Here is a 16,013-nt window from a genome sequence, read left to right as displayed (position 1 = left end):
CCCAACTGGAGGCACCATGCAGAAGTAACAATTGCTGGTATGATCTGTTGGCTCTCTCCAAATCATTGGCACTGCAAAAGGCATAGATTTCCTTTTCCTGTTCAACCACTGGCGAAGATTTGTTGCACAAGTGTTGCAGCATATGTGTGGGGCCCACCTCTTGTCCTGATCTCCAATTTTGCAGCCAAAAGAAAGGTGAGAGGCTTTCTTAACCATAGTGGTTATACTGCGCTTTTGTGATGCAAAAGTCACTTCACCACAAACATAGCAGAAGTGATCTGCACTGTTCACACAAGTACGAGGCATCTCTGCTCACTTTGGCTAAACAGAAATGTGTCCCTTTGCAAAATCAAACACTGACAAATAAGAGAGCACGACACTGTATGATTTCTAGAGCTGATATAGGGTAATTTGTTCAGCAGAGTGATGTAAGCTTCGTTATGATTGCATCATCCATGACTTCTAGGAATAACATGATGCAATTCATATCATGTATGATGCAATACCAGCTTCAGATTGCATCATTCATTGTTTTGCCTAAAAAGCAAGTACTGTCCAAACCCAGTCATAGATTTACTCATAGATCCAGTCAAAGATGTATTTTAGTCATTTCTGGTTTAAATTGAGATCCCTTCCCTTTATAACTCACTTATCCTCCCCCATTCCCAAGTCAAGGGTCGTATATACTGACCCAATAGCATATCTTGAAAACTAGAGCCAATCAACAATTTTAAGCATCATTTTCGTTCTCAGTGACCCAGAATTAGTAAAGTTTGACTACATTTATTTCAGAAGCATTTTGGCTGTAGAGCAGTGTTACGTGTCCCTGTATGGCTGGACAGCCTGTAAGGTTGGAACTTCTTTTTAACTTGCTGCTGCTTCATGCCTGCCTCTCTCTTTTGTGCCAGGATACTGCAGTGTGAGTGCTAAGCAATTGTTTTCAGACTTCTGCAACACTCAAACACAAAGACGAGTAAAGGGAAATTATTCATTGTCAGAGTTCTCTGACTTTTGTGGTTGAATGTTACAACTTGAAGGTGCTTACTTGTAATATTTTTATGTCATTTCCTTTTTTTATTGGAGTGTTTAAAAAAGAAAGAAGGGGGGGAGGTTATGGGAGGTCTGAGCATTTCTCTGACCACAGGTTTTTAAAACTTCTATAAAATTACTTTCTGGGTTCTTTTCCCAGTTTTTCCTGTGACCTTGGGCAATTCACTTAATCTCTGTGTGCCTCTGTTTCCCCTCCCACCCTTTGTCTTTTCCATGTAGATTGTAAGCACTGGAGGGCAGGGACAGTCCCTTATTATGTGTGTTGTAGAGCCCATAGCACAATGGGGCTCTAACCTCAGCTGGGATCTCGAGGTGCTACTGCAGTCGAAATAAAAGCTACAATAATCTGTTTGACAATGACGGTCTGTATTTTGGGAGCTTTGAAAGCTATTTCATGATCAAATAGGTGCTACAGAATACATCTGGTATGCGCTGTAAATACAGACCTGTAAGATAAAAAAAATTAGGAAAAAATTTATTGGACATGTGCAATAAGCAACTTGACATTTTCAGTTTTATGGTTGTAAGTTAAACCCAAAAGTAAGTGGCCTGAGGGCCAGCAGTATTTCTTTTTAACAAACTAACTAACAACGATACCTTTTTAATTGCAGCAGGAAAAAAAGCACCTGAGATTCTTTTTTTTTTTTTTTTGTAGCTTCTCTCCCATTTATAAATGGGCAAATAAATGTTCCCGAACAAAGCAGTTTGCTTTTGAGTTGAGGTGCTCTCATGGTAAATTTTGTTCTGGAACAATTTCAGCAGCTGGGTGAACCAAATTGAGGTGTATAACTTTAAAAAATTAACACATCCTTAACTACAGCAGTATAAAGGGCTCCCCTACAATTAATATCAGGGTTTAGAAGACGATAATCCTGTTCTTAAAAAAACAGCAAAACCCTTTTTTCTTAGAGGGCTTTATTGAGTCATTTAAAAAGAAAACCTCTGCAATATCCTTTTTTTTTTTTCCAGTTTAACACCCAGTCAGTTTCAAGGTTAACATTTATTTGCCGTGAAAATAATTTCCTGGGTTATCATGTGATATTTAAAAATAATAATCCGATACTGATGGACTACAAGCAGGCTAAAACATATGACAGTCTTCATGCTGTAATTCTTCAGCACAGAGAGAACCCTGCTAAATATGGCTGACTGAACATATATTGAATCATTTATATTGGCCACCATACTGTAAAGGACATTGCACAGTAGGAGCATTGCTATAGACTCCTCGGTAGCACACTTCATATGCAAAGAGAATTCACACTTTCCACTGGTGAAAAGTATGTTTTGCAAGGTTTGTTCTAAAATGCAAAGGAAAAAAAATCTTAAGTGTTGCTCAAGATGATACTGTGCCTTGGATTTTCTTTGTAGTTTTAAAAGATTTATAGCTGTTTGTGCAAAAGTGATGTCGAAAGAGGAAGGTATCCTGTATCCTCTTCTTATAGCTCACCAAGTCCTTTTGTGAAATATGACGTCTAGCACCTGAAGGTCATGGCAGCTTGCCATCAAAAATTAGCTTCTATTTCTGTTTCTTTTGTCTGGTGAACTGACCTGAGAAATCTCTCTGTTGGCTGCATTAATAAGGGGAGGGGGAATAATAAAGATCTAAATATAGATGTAATTGTTTAGTGTATATTTCTCACTCTTCATTGTGTTTATTAAAATGAGAAAGACAGCAATGGTTAAAATAGAACTGAATTAATAGCTATGGTCACAAACAACATTTGGCTCTGCAGTTACTAAGTGGCATTCTCTTAGAATTAGAAATAATAAAACTTGCCCAATGCAGTGAGAAATGAAAGGATGTCAACCTAGTTAAGTGCCAAATTTGACCTCTCTAACTGAAATGATCATTATACGTTGGGGAATAGTCTGTTATTCTTTATTTATTATTTGTATTATGGTAGTGCCTAGACCTGTAGATTGACTATCTAGTTCTTTTAAAATCAGCATTCAATTGCTTACGTAAAAAAAAAATCACACTATTTTAATGTGAACACATGAAAACTCTGCTGCAACAGTTAACTGATATATTTTGCCTCTGTTTGCAACAGCAGTCTACAAAAACAGTTGCCAGTCACGCTTGGTTAGGTGATTACTTTTTTCCATCACGGCTGTTGATGGCATAGTTCTAACACGGTTTTCCTGTTGAGTGTGAACAAGGATGTTTTTAAAGAACTTCATTAGCCTTAACCATATTGTAGAGTATGGGTCAAATATTTCTCACTTGTGTACTGTCATTGACTTCAGTAGGACTATCTGCATGAAATATGATCAACAGGATTTGCCCCGTGCTCCTAAGTGGTCAACAGCAATATATCTGAACATAGTTGTAACATGATTTGCAACCTTCTTTCGTGTAGCTGCAATCAGTGTTCTAACCGTAACCATATCTGTAAATATTTTCAAACATAATTGTGAGCTGTTGCATGGTTAAGACACAACAAATGCTATTCACAGAGCCATTCACCAGGCACATACTAGCTGATGGAGCTGATATATACACATGGAGAAATACTCAACAGGAGGTCATGTTGGTTTTTCTTCTGCTATATTAGAAATGCATTAAAAATTCTAAGTGAGATGGACAAAATTGACAGGGAAAGAAATGTCCTTGTGGATTTGTTGAATGAAAAAGGGGGGGAGGGGACAATAAAAACTAAACACACATTGACGTGTCCCTTTAAATGAAGAAGTATTTAATTGTTTCATATTGTCAGGTTTATCACAAAGTGTGAACAATTTATTGCACTCTTTATGACTGAGAATTCCAGGGGAACCTAAAAGCTGTTAAGCACCCATCCCCCACTGAAATTCAATAGGACTTGAGTGCCTAACTCCCTTTGGCTAATTTGAAAATCCCAGCCTATTTACATCATTATTCTCATATGAACATAGACTGAAAGGCTACTTTGAATTCGGAAGAGACTCAACATTGCATGCTACTATCAAAGGAAGGGCCAACAGTTTCAACTATGGGTTCACTTCAGTGAGAACTGTGGCTACTCAGCAGCTACCATATCAAAATAAGGTCATTTACTTACGTACTTGATTGTGGATATAGGTGTCTGATGTTAGGCATCCATGTTTGCAAATTTTGAAATTCCATTACAACAGCTACCTCCCCACATTGATAAGGTCACATTATGTGTTGTTCCTCCTATGTTACCCTGCTCTAAGGCCATTCTTTTTTTAAATAGAAGAGGAGTGAGAGCTATCCACTAGACCTCACTGGAGCTTACATATACTTACTTCATTGGGATTGCTATCTTAAGGACAACTCCAAAGAAAACCTTGGAGCCAGATCCTCAGCTGGTGTAGCTTCATTGACTTCAGTGGAGCTACACCAATTTACGCCAGCTAAGAACCTGACCCTTGACATTTAATTCTGATTTTAAGTTTCCTTTAGGCTCTTGTAACCTTGTAAACCTCTCAGGTAATTGTTGCTTATAGAGTCTAGAACTAAACGCATGATTCTTAGGCATATTTTGTCACAGAGATAAAGTGATTGTTGTATGCTTTTGTAAAGCTAAGTTCCTCTTAGCTAGTTCATTCTGTATAGTCTCTTCTTATAGCAGTCTTAGTTCTATATTAAGTTTTTTGCTGCTGCTATTATCTATCTATCTCTCCGTCCATCCATCTGAAAGCAATCACTTGGCACGCACTCTGGGAAACCATATTCCATGGGTTAATTTATATTGGAAAATGTCCCATGTGTTATTTTTAGTAAACGGACATAGAAAATGAACCATATAATTAATTCATGCTAATGTGTGTGTGTGTATAGATATATCGATGTAATATTAATATATAATTTTTTTTTATCATTTTTAAACTAGAAAATGACAGATGGAGAGATCTCAGCAGGAAGTATCCACTTCAAATTGAGCAACCTAGTACCATCATCTGGGACTGTCTGCCCGATAAAAGTGAAGATGGCTCAATATGGCACAGAGAGGCAGCTAACACTTGTTCAGTGACCAACTTGATCAAAGACCTCAGTCTTAGTGATCATAATGGCAACCCATCAGCACCTCCCAGCAAACGCCAGTGTAGGTCACTCTCTTTTTCTGATGAAATGTCTAGCTGCAGGACATCATGGAGGCCTTTAGGGTCAAAGGTCTGGACTCCTGTAGAAAAGAGACGGTGTTATAGTGGGGGAAGTGTCCAGCGCTACTCCAATGGCATCACCACCATGCAGCGGAGTTCAAGTTTCAGCCTCCCTTCAAGGTCAAACATGCTTTCCTCATCATATGATCAGTCTGGATTTAGCAACAAATTTGGATGTCAGCCATGCCAAGGGCTGAGGAAGTCAACCACCTGTGGGCAGGCAGGTGACATCTGGGGTTATGATCACAAATCTGTAGATGGTAACCGGGTGGACATGCAGAGGTCCCTCTCCTGTTCACATGATCAGTTTTCCTCTTCAGAATATTGTGCACCCTCAGCAAACAGCACACCTGCCTCAACACCAGAGCTGATGAGACGCTCCAACGGGCTGTCGCGAAGCCGATCGCAGCCATGTGTCCTTAATGATAAGAAGGTTGGAGTTAAACGACGACGGCCTGAGGAGGTTCAGGAACAAAGACCTTCATTGGACCTTGCCAAGATGACTCAGGTAAGACATACTTACATTACTAACAGGCAAACATGGGTGGCACAGACATTTACAGAACATAATTGAACATTTATGTGTGGACAGAACACAACACTAAACAGGCAGCACCAACGTGGGGTTATTTTTCAATCAACAGAAGCCTGAATTTTAATTGTTTCCATTTGGGTTAAAATCCATTTTCTTCTGACACAGCTGTATTAATCTGCATTAAATAGCTGTGATTGTTATGGATAAGTTTGTTCCTTTTGTTAGAGCAGAAAACTTATTCCTGTCCAGCTGGATTTGTAGCATTATTCTTTTAAAACCTTCCTTCTTTTTTTTCCTGCATGCTGAGGCCTATAGCACACCACACCAATATTTCCTCATAGTATGTATTTCTATCAGAAATAATTTTTAAAGTAGAATTTGTATAGGAAATGTTTAGGGGAGAGGAGCTTTGAGAGCGTGTAGGAGGAAGTGAAGGCAACATCCAGGGTATTCAGTACTAACTTTATTACTAGTTGAATTTTCACTGGTAGGGACTGTACGGGCTATTAGCAGTGACTTCAAGCAGTCTTGACTCCTATAATTTTCCACTCTGGAGATGTTATCAAGTTTCATATTCAGGTGCAAACATAGGGCAAAATTTTCTTCCTCAATATGCAGTGCGAATCTACAGTGCAGATAAGAGATTAGAAGTGCATATCTGAGAGGATTTTGCTCCATAGCCCTCAACCTTCAAGACCCAATTACGTGATATTGGCCTTTAAAAATGTGTGAGAAAGAGTCAAAATGAAAGGATATATCAAAGAACAGCACAAGCAGCAATTTCATTTTGCATGTATAAAGTTTTCCATAACCACAGTTTTATGATTCAGCGTTTCTAATGTCAATAATTTACAATAATAAACTCTGTGATAACACCAGCTTTGTGTGGTACAGAGATAAATTTGGGTCTAAAGATCCCATGGCTCTTTTTGCAAGAGTAAGGTATTAACCCTGCTGTCCTGGCCAAATTCCAATTTTTTCTATTACATTCTGCCTGCCAAAAATTTCCCCTAAAGTTTCTACTGGATACGATATTCTTCTTCACTCTCTGTTGTGTAATGTTGCTGTTAAACAGCTGTTGCATTTCATCCCAAAGGTGACTGCATTTCAGGAGGATAGTGCATAATGAAGTCTAGTTTATGCAAAAATAACAGGAGTACTTGTGGCACCTTAGAGACTAACAAATTTATAGTTAACAAAATTTATGGTTAACAATAAAACGAGTGACATCTCCTAAGCAGGTACAGTTCAGAAATAGAGTTGCAAATTTCCTTTCCTTCCCGTCACCCAGTGTAATGACTTCTGATGTTATAAATACAGTTTTTCTTTTAGAATAATGTGATCTTTTATGACATTTTATGCTTATATGCTTCAATGGCTGCTTGAATGAGTTCATTTGTGTTTGAGGAAGTGACTAGTCTGTCCTCTTCCAAAGAAGCTTAAATGATAAAAAGGGACAGAAACAGTGTTCTTGGGTGATGCACTGTGATCTCCATTTGATAAACTGCGTCAGTTACATTTAACACGCTTAGCTTATTTTATTAGCTAATAAGCTGGATAGGTAGTAAAAGCAACTTACACATGTTGTTATATTTTATTAGCCACAAGTTGAAATAACACAACTGGCATCACTGAAGTCCTTTTCATTTCCTGGCATTGGCAGAAACATTTAAAAAATACATACAGTAATTCTGTATATTTGTGCCCACATATATAGGATACTTCATGTGCTCCAGGCTGGTCTCCAAGAAAGTGGTGGTGGAGGTGGTGGAGGTTGTAGGAAGAGGTCAAAGGGGCAGCTGTGAATTAAAACACTTCTGCTGATGGCTCAGTGTTCATCAACAAGTCTCTAGGTACGTTAAACATACCTAAAAGTGGACAGCAGGGGATTTATAATCCCTTCAGGGAGAAGGAGCCTTGGGAGAAGTGGATGCTGTGTGATTTGGAATAATTCTGGGGATTTATATTGCCTGAAAGACACAGGGCTGGCTTGTGCAACCTTTGCATTGGTGAGGCAAGTAGTAGTCTCATTGGCTTCAACAGCAGTACTCACATGAGTGCGTGCTCACCGCCATGGGGAAGGGTTGCACAGTCTGGTTCTAAATAAAGGTTGAGGCAAATTTGTAAAGGAGTGGAGAAGACGGCATGACTGCTGTGCAATTGAAGAAGCTTTTCCCTGGCACTACAGTCTCTCTCTCTCTCTCTTTTTTTTAGAAAAAGCAAAACAGTGACCAGCCATGCTACCTTGTGGCCACGCAGTCAGTTGCCTTCCAAGCATGGTCCTTGAACCCAACCTCTCACTCTCAGGCAGGGGCATGTTCAGGAATTTAAATTTGACCCCTTTAGGAGGGGCACCCAGGAGCTCACGCCCCTCCTGCCCTGCCCGGCCTTGGCAGGAACTCTCTCTACCCTCCCCACAGCCCTTGCCCTTGCAGGAGCTCGCTCTTCCCTGCCTCTGTGACCCTGGGGCCGGAGAAGTTCTGTGCCCCCGATGATTATTGGGGGTGTGTGTGCCCCTGCTTGTCCCCCCTTGTGCACACCCCTGCTCTCAGGTGGTGGTGCTAAAGGGTGCTGCAGAGGCCGTGGCTGTTTGCAGAACACCGTTGTTAGGGTTCAGAGAGGGCCTTGCGAGCTGGCACAGACAGGGAGTACCATGCCAGGACAAGAAGCCTTGAAGGCAAAGGAATAACGTGCAGCCGATCAGGGGTGGGGAGCCATAGGACTTGGGAGCACATTCTCCAAACCAGCTGAGTAACCACAGCCCGGAAAATGGATCCCACATTGGGAAGAATCCATTTTTCAGCTACCTTTTACTTAGTCCCTTTGTGCCAGATAGAAGAATAAATTCCAATTCCTTTTGCAGCAGCTTCTTGTTTAAGTTCAACTTCAGCCCCAGCTGCCTCTATTTCTGAGTGACGGTAAATGACACACTGGTTTGGGTTGATGGAGAGGTTTAAATCTGCCTCCAGTGACAAAGACCTTTCAGATCTTCAGGGGCCCAAGAGTCCAGGTTCCGCGAATGGGTATGTGTGATATTCATTTTAAAAGAATGCAAACAAAAGTTAAGTCATGTACTGCAAGGGAAGGAGACTATTAAAAAAATTAAAGTCCCTTTTTGTAAAATGTACCTGTGCCCAGTAAAACAAACCAACCATAATATTCAGTATCCACTCTCAGCTGAGTTCCCTCCTATCTGTGTCATGATTATGCCCCTAGCCGCTCTCTCGGTATTTAAACCTATGTGAAGCTGAAGGTATTTTATGTGCCCAAAACATTTTGGATTTCAGGTCTGTAGAACAAAATAATAGCAAAAAAAGAAAAGCAATGAACTGTAATGCTACACCCCTGTCTGTGTGGCTATAGTATTCTGAGCACAGTTTTCACACACTAAAGATTTCTCTCCTGACTTTGGTTCCCACGATGGACCCAAGCTCAAGCAGTACGTGCAGTCTATATGACAATAACTAATACTGAAAAGTGCAGTGTTCCTGCAGCTTGCAGGAGTTTGCAGGTTCCTGCTGTGCAGGACAATGCTGTACAATAGAAATCCTTTGCAGGAATGGGTAACTGCATCTTTATGACCGCATGACCCCCTCGCCCCCACCTTGTGTTGTTTCTTGTGTGATCTGACCATCTGGGATGGAGTGAACTAAGTAAATTCATCCCAAATAATTATCAAAGTAATGAAAAGCCCAACATTTTGGAATGATACAAGGACCCATTCAAGAAATGTAGCCTCTATGTAATTGTAATTATAACCACACTGTTTCACAGCAGAAGTTGTTTTAAAGCAGTGCAAGGAATCGGTCACATTCCTCTGATTCACGTACAAGGTGGTTTCATTTAGAGTTCACAAACAGCTCTTTGCTATAAAAATACCTTATGAAATGCCTTTGACCTATTGCTTTCTGTGTTTAGTTGCAGGACCCTGAAAAATGACACAATATGCTCTACAGTAGGGCAGGGCTTAAACCAATCATTTATTGATAGCATCAGATTTTTGCAGCTCCAAAAGCATGATCAGTATTTTTCTTCTTGCCACCACAATGGTGACTGTATTTTTCTTTGGCTCCATTAGTAACATGTTCATTCAAAAAAAGGTCACACAGGACTGTGTTTCGGCTTTTGAAATTGTGACGATAATGCAGTGATGCCCACTGACAGGAGATACAGGAGAAAGGAGGAGGAAGGATGCTTTTGCGGATAAGGCGCTGGACTGAGTCAGGAGAGATGCGCTCTCTTTTCCAGTTCTGGAAGTCTGTGTGTGACCACAGGGAAACAACTTCACCTTTCTTGGCCCATATTTCCATAAAGGGAGATTGTGCGACCAAATTCAGTAATATTTGGGAAGCGCAGTGAGATTCTTGGGACAAAAAGCATTAAAGAGATGCAGAGTATATCACATAAGAAAAAATCTGCTTACAAGGAGCCATGCTTTAGGCCGGTTTTTGCATCCTGGCTTGTTTTGTGTCTGGGTAACTTGCCATGCAGCGTTTGCACAGCATCTCACCCTTGGCCTGTTCCATGCTAGACAGACAGGTTCTTCTATGGCACTCATCACAGATGATAAAATGGATATGCACACAAACCTCAGTGCTGTATGCATACATGGGCTGGGCTTGCAAATCTACCTGATGACATTTTGCTTGTTTTATCCAATGACTTGTGTACACAAAGTTGGGCATGCCCCAAATGCCCCATCAGCAACCTCAAAAGGGGGGGTGGAGGGTACTTAGTTTGCGGTAGGAGGTGCTTGGGACTTTTCAGAATCAGACCCAAATGGAGAGACAGTGCCCCTGGATGCCAAACCATTCCATATGCCTCCCTGTCACAACTGCATTTGTTGCAAGAACAGCTGTTGAATGAATAGAATGAATAAAAGAAATGTTAGTATTTTTATTCCTTAAGTTATTCTGAGAGTCTGCACAAAGGCCTCTAAACTCTCCTCCATCTTCAGCAGGATTTTGGACACTGTGGGAAATGGGGAAAATGATCTGTACAAATCCTGGGGAAGGGACAGGGACGGAAGGGGGTTGCAGGAAGAGAAGAGGTCAGAATCGGGCAGACCCTGACCACCAGGAGCTATCACTAGTTTGCAGTTTCAGCCCATTGGACATTACAGGAGAACCCAGGATCAGTCAGTGCCATATTTGGCAGTTTGAAAACTACAGAGGGAAACAGATATAAGAATCAAATATCTTAGTCAATGCTTTTTTTTAATTGATATTCTCACTGCAGTTTTCTCAGTGTAATGGCCTGGGCTCTTTTTGTTTGCTTGAGTCTGTACATATGGAAAGTAAGTTGAATTCTTTCTAAATATCAGGACGAGAGAGAGTAGAAATTGAAAGTGTAACTGATTGCTCCAGCCTACACAGTGAGCCCTGGAACAGCTGCTTGGCTACGCTTTAAATACTATGTTAGTAATTGTTGATGGGGCCTGTGTGTGCTAAACAGGGGCGTGCTGTAAAAACAGGAAAGTAGAGAATAAGTCATCTGTCTTGGCTCATCATTTTGTATTAAAATGTGTTAGGCTGCTAGGAAAAGTAAGAGAATCATTGAGCTGTAGGTTTCTGTGTGTGCTGTGCCGTTTGCTGTGGCTTTATGAATTACCCTGCCGTAAGCTGTCAGCGCTGTTATTGCACAAGTAATCTTCCTAAGGTCATGGCGACTGTGAGCTCTGCAGCTTCGATCTCACGTTAAAAAAAATTAATGAGTTTATCTTTGAAAATGCCAATGAAGCAATTTTTTTCTAAGGCTCCTTGCAATTTTCTTCTCTTTAATTGTTGGCCATTTGCAACTAAAGATTCCTAAGAGGGAAAAGCCACTGAAAAAGGGAAAAGAAGTATGGCAGATTACACTGTGTCTTCCTTATACAGGGTAAAGAAAGAAATCCTGCTTCCTATGCAAGTGTTAAAATGTAGCTCCAGTCCACCCTTATTGCAGAAGCAGTCTGGGGACCAAAGACATTTGGGAAATTGCTATGGAGAGAGGAGACTTAGTGCCTGGCCCAATGAAGCCAATGGGCATCCTTCTCTTGGCTCAGCTCATACACAAGTGCTCAAGGAAAGGCTGCAGAGCGCAGGCCCAGGTTCTCGGAGAGAATGTAGGGAACTTCATACTGGAAGGAAGGGAGGATGGTCTTGTGGTTTAGATGCTGGGCAGAGGAGCAGGAGAGCTGGCTTCCATTCCCAGCTTTGTTGCAAACTTCCTGTGTGATTGTGGGCTAGTTACTGAATTATTTTCTGACTCACTCCTCCGTAAAACAAGTATAAAACTTTCCTACCTCACAGGGTGTTGTGAGGAGAAGTCCGTTAGCATTTGAGAGGTGCTCAGATGTGACCAGTGATGAGGGCTGTTGAAGTCGCTAGATCGCTATTTGAGAGTCAGAGGAGGGATGTGGTGGAGAAAGGGGGACTCCACACGCAGTCACTACTGGGCTGAGGTTGTAGGCCAAACTGTTGCTTTCCTATTTGATTGCTGGTGATACAAGGCCAGTTTATTTAGTTGTAAATACTTCACTCTGAAAGCTTTTGGGAATAAGAGCTGGGAGGAGGAACACAGACCCTGAAAGACTGTTTTTGTGGCTTTTCTTCCAGTTGACCCACCCCATCAGCCGACATCCTGTAATACAAATGCTTCTTAGTTTTTAAATCAGTGCCTAATAGGTATTTTAAAAAGGCAGCAGTTAATACAGATCATTTCTCTCAAAACCTTCCAGTCAGCTCCTGTTACTCTATAGAGGTCTCTCTCAGCTGCCTGAGGCTCTGCAGGCATGGCTGAAGTCTTCCAACTTGGCTCTGTTGTTTCTCTGAGGATTTAAACTACTAAATTTTTTTGAACCTGAAGCTAGGATTATATACTGCATCCTTTAACCCAGTTCTTCAGGTTTATTTCAGTTTTAGCAAAGCACAAAATACAAACAAGAAGGACCTTGGCTGCCAAATCTCCCAGTTTCTCCAACCTCTGGTGGCTGTCTCTCCCCTTTCCTCTGTAGGAGGGACTTCTACTTCCCCTACTGGACCCTGTAGATAATGTGTAATATTCCCATCACAGACTGGCAACAGGGTTTGACCATAGACTGTCACTACTGCAGCACAAACCTTTACCGTTTGTGCCAAGCAAAACTGCCATTAACTTCAGCGGGTCCAAGATTTCACTGTAGGTCTCTTTGGTGGAAGCGGTAGTAGGCTGCTATTCTGTCAATCAGCCGAAGCATAACACACAGTGCAAAATGGGTTACAAATGCGTCTCTTGTACTGATGGGAGTGGATGGATCATCATAGCTTCCCCATTGAGAAAAATTAGAAAATAAATCAGCATAAAATCACCTTTATTGCAATTCTTTGTGCCATTCACAGCTATTGCACTAACCGAATTGCTCTTCCAGATGAAAGATGCATGTGAGGCAGCAACTCCAGTGCCCCAGTCTGTATAGTGCAGTGACTCTCAACCTTTCCAGACTACTGTACCCCTTTCAGGAGTCTGATTTGTCTTGCGTACCCCCAAGTTTCACCTCACTTAAAAACTACTTTCTTACAAAATCAGACATAAAAATACAAAAGTGTCACAGCACACTATTACTGAAAAATTGCTTATTTTCTCATTTTTACCATGTAATTATAAAATAAATCAATTGGAATATAAATATTGTACTTACATTTCAGTGTATAGTTTATAAAACAGTATAAACAAATTGTTGTCTGTATGAAATTTTAGTTTGTACAGTACTGACTTCGCTAGTGCTTTTTATGTAGCCTGTTGTAAAAGTAGGCAAATATCTAGATGAATTGATGTACCTCCGGAAGACCTCTGTGTACCCCCAGGGGTATGTATACCCCTGGTTGCGAACCACTGGTAAAGTGCACATTTTATTCAGGGGGCTCCAAAGGAGTTGCAGGAGGATTTTGAAGGACAGTCCAGCAGTCACAAGAGAACACTCAGAGATACTTGCAAACCATCTTCACTTGATGTGTGCATGGGATAGATAAGGCAACTTAGAATGCCCCACCTAAAATGTTAACCTAGAGCCACCACTGCTTCCATCCAGTCTGACCTGTTCAGAGTGATGGAAGATGCCAAATGGGTGTAGAGTTTTGAGGGTGCATGGAGGAAGATGTGGAACATGCATCACTCCTGCAGGGATGCTCTCCCTTGCTCCCCAATACGGAGATAAAGAAAGAAAAGCTGCAATGCTTTTCTAGCACTGAAATGCTTTCAGATTAAAAATGTATGTGGGAGGAACCCTGGATCCATGCTAGTTTAGATATTATAAACCTCCAGCAAATTTAACTCTTTACTTCCTACAGAGGAGCAGTAAGTGCCTTTTTGTTCTTGCAGCTGCAGCAGCAAGCATTGACAGAGTTTTCCTTCCTCACTTTCTGTTTTGCAGCATTGCTCTAACCCCTGACATTATACAGTCCGGGACACTAAAGGCGCAGTAGCACAAGAGCTCGGTTTGTTACAGTACTGCACTTGGCAATGAAGTGTAGGCCGCAGCCATTAAGGCAAACTAGGCGGTTGCCTAGGGCGCCAAGATTTGGGGGCGCCAAAAAGCGGTGCCCCCAATTTTATTTACAGCGTTCCTGGGCTGGGCTGGGCTGCCTGCGGCGCGCTGACACGTGCGGCTCAGACTTCCTCTCCCAGTGCAGCGGCCACTCCACTTCTCCCGCCTCCCAGGCTTGCGGCGCCAATCAGCTGTTTGGCGCCGCAAGCCTGGGAGGGGAGGAGAATTAGAGCGGGGGCGGCGTGCTCGGGGAGGAGGCGGAGCAGAGGTGAGCTGGGGTGGGGAGCTGCCGCACGGCTCCCCGAGGGGGGAGGAGCTGCCGCGGGGGGGGGGGGGAGGGGGGGGCGGGGAGCTGCCGCAGGGCTGGGGGGGGGACGCAAGGTGGAAGTTTCGCCTAGGGTGCGAAACTTCCTTGCACCGGCCCTGGTAGGCCATGGAACTGATGGCATTATCAGCTCTAATAAAATGACACTACTTCTGATGACAGCATTGTGAAACAGGACGAGGAAAGGAGCTTTACTGTCTGTAGTTTCACTGTTGGTCCCGAAGAACATGAGCTCATGGGGACAAAATGGTGGACCTAACAGTCAGTCATATTTTTAAAGGCTACTTCAGATAGATCTCTGAGCCCAACCCAAATCCTCCATATCCAACTCTCAAGGCATTCCAAGTCTGAATTGTGCAAATGGCCCCTATCTTTGTGGTGTCCCAATTGCCTGCATCTGAACTACAGAGGTGTTTGAAATCCAGATCGAGGTTTTGTGGTTTGAGCCCTTCTGTAATTTCATAGTTAGTCTCAGAATCTCTTTCTTGTGTCAGTTTTATCCATGGACCCCACCTAATGCAATAAAGTTAAAAGAGACGAGATCCTCGTTACTGCTCTGCTTGATAAAAACGACACGCTCTGTACATTTTCTAAAATTGAGCAACAGCAGGAAGAGCTCTGCTGTAGGTCTGGAGCGGAGTTTTCCTGTGTGTAGAAGTCACCACCAGTGTTATGGTGTTAGGGTGTCAGTGTTAATTTTGTTTATTCAGATGTCAGTCACGTCGTCTCTGCTCCTCCAATATGCTCTATTTTTAAAGTCTCCTTTCTCTCCAAGAAAGATTTGAAGGTAAAATGACTTACAGAGTTTACCCAAGGGGTCCAATTTTTTCTGATATGACCAGTTTAAACCTACCAATATTGTGAGGTGCTCCTGAAACCTTTGCCCTGCTGTGCTACTCAGTTAGATACTGCTGTACATAAAGAGCTGCACATAAGCTACCATTTGCAGTACACAGCAAATAGTTTTAATTGGGCCTACAAACCCAGGAACATTGTATATTCTTGAGACCCATCGGCCAACACCTTATCTATTAACTATTCACATATACACAGTAATCGCTCTTTTCTAGAGCACTCCTGTAACACGCTGCTGGTCAGTTTCATATTGGGGGAAACTGAGGCTAATGCTTGTGGGGCTAGGAGAGAAGTAGAAATTCCTACTTTGTGAAATCTAAAAATGGACCTGAAAAATCCACCCCATCTCCAACTTCCAAGGATTTTGGCCAATGAAAGCTGATAAAGTGAACAGCCAGCCATAGGAATATCCCACTGATATTTCTGTAGTCCTTTATAAGGGCTGATGTCTTAAAGTGTAACATGATCTTTAATTCTAATTAACTGCTCCTTCTCACACACTTGTCCTTATTCCTCTTTTGCCCCTCCCATTCCCCTAATCTAAAATGCACACTGAGGCAAAAACGAATCTCTGACATTCTTATGTTGGGTTAGAAGCTGAAGAGAACAAATATCACAGCGAAGAACTGAAACTC

General features: G+C 41.9%; 1 protein-coding gene across 1 annotated transcript in view; it reads left to right on the top strand.

The window, feature by feature from the left end:
* FAM53B (family with sequence similarity 53 member B) overlaps positions 1-16,013 on the top strand; it is a 97,612-nt gene that overhangs the window by 17,311 nt on the left and 64,288 nt on the right. Inside the window, exon 3 of the mRNA XM_065408023.1 lies at positions 4,890-5,668. Within this exon, the coding sequence (XP_065264095.1) occupies positions 4,890-5,668 (779 nt within the window). The remainder of the gene's footprint in view (positions 1-4,889; positions 5,669-16,013) is intronic.

The sequence above is a fragment of the Emys orbicularis genome, chromosome 7 (assembly GCF_028017835.1).
Source record: "Emys orbicularis isolate rEmyOrb1 chromosome 7, rEmyOrb1.hap1, whole genome shotgun sequence".
NCBI lineage: Eukaryota > Metazoa > Chordata > Testudines > Emydidae > Emys > Emys orbicularis.
Note: the sequence above shows the minus strand (reverse complement) of the source record. Positions and strands in the feature narration are given on the sequence as shown.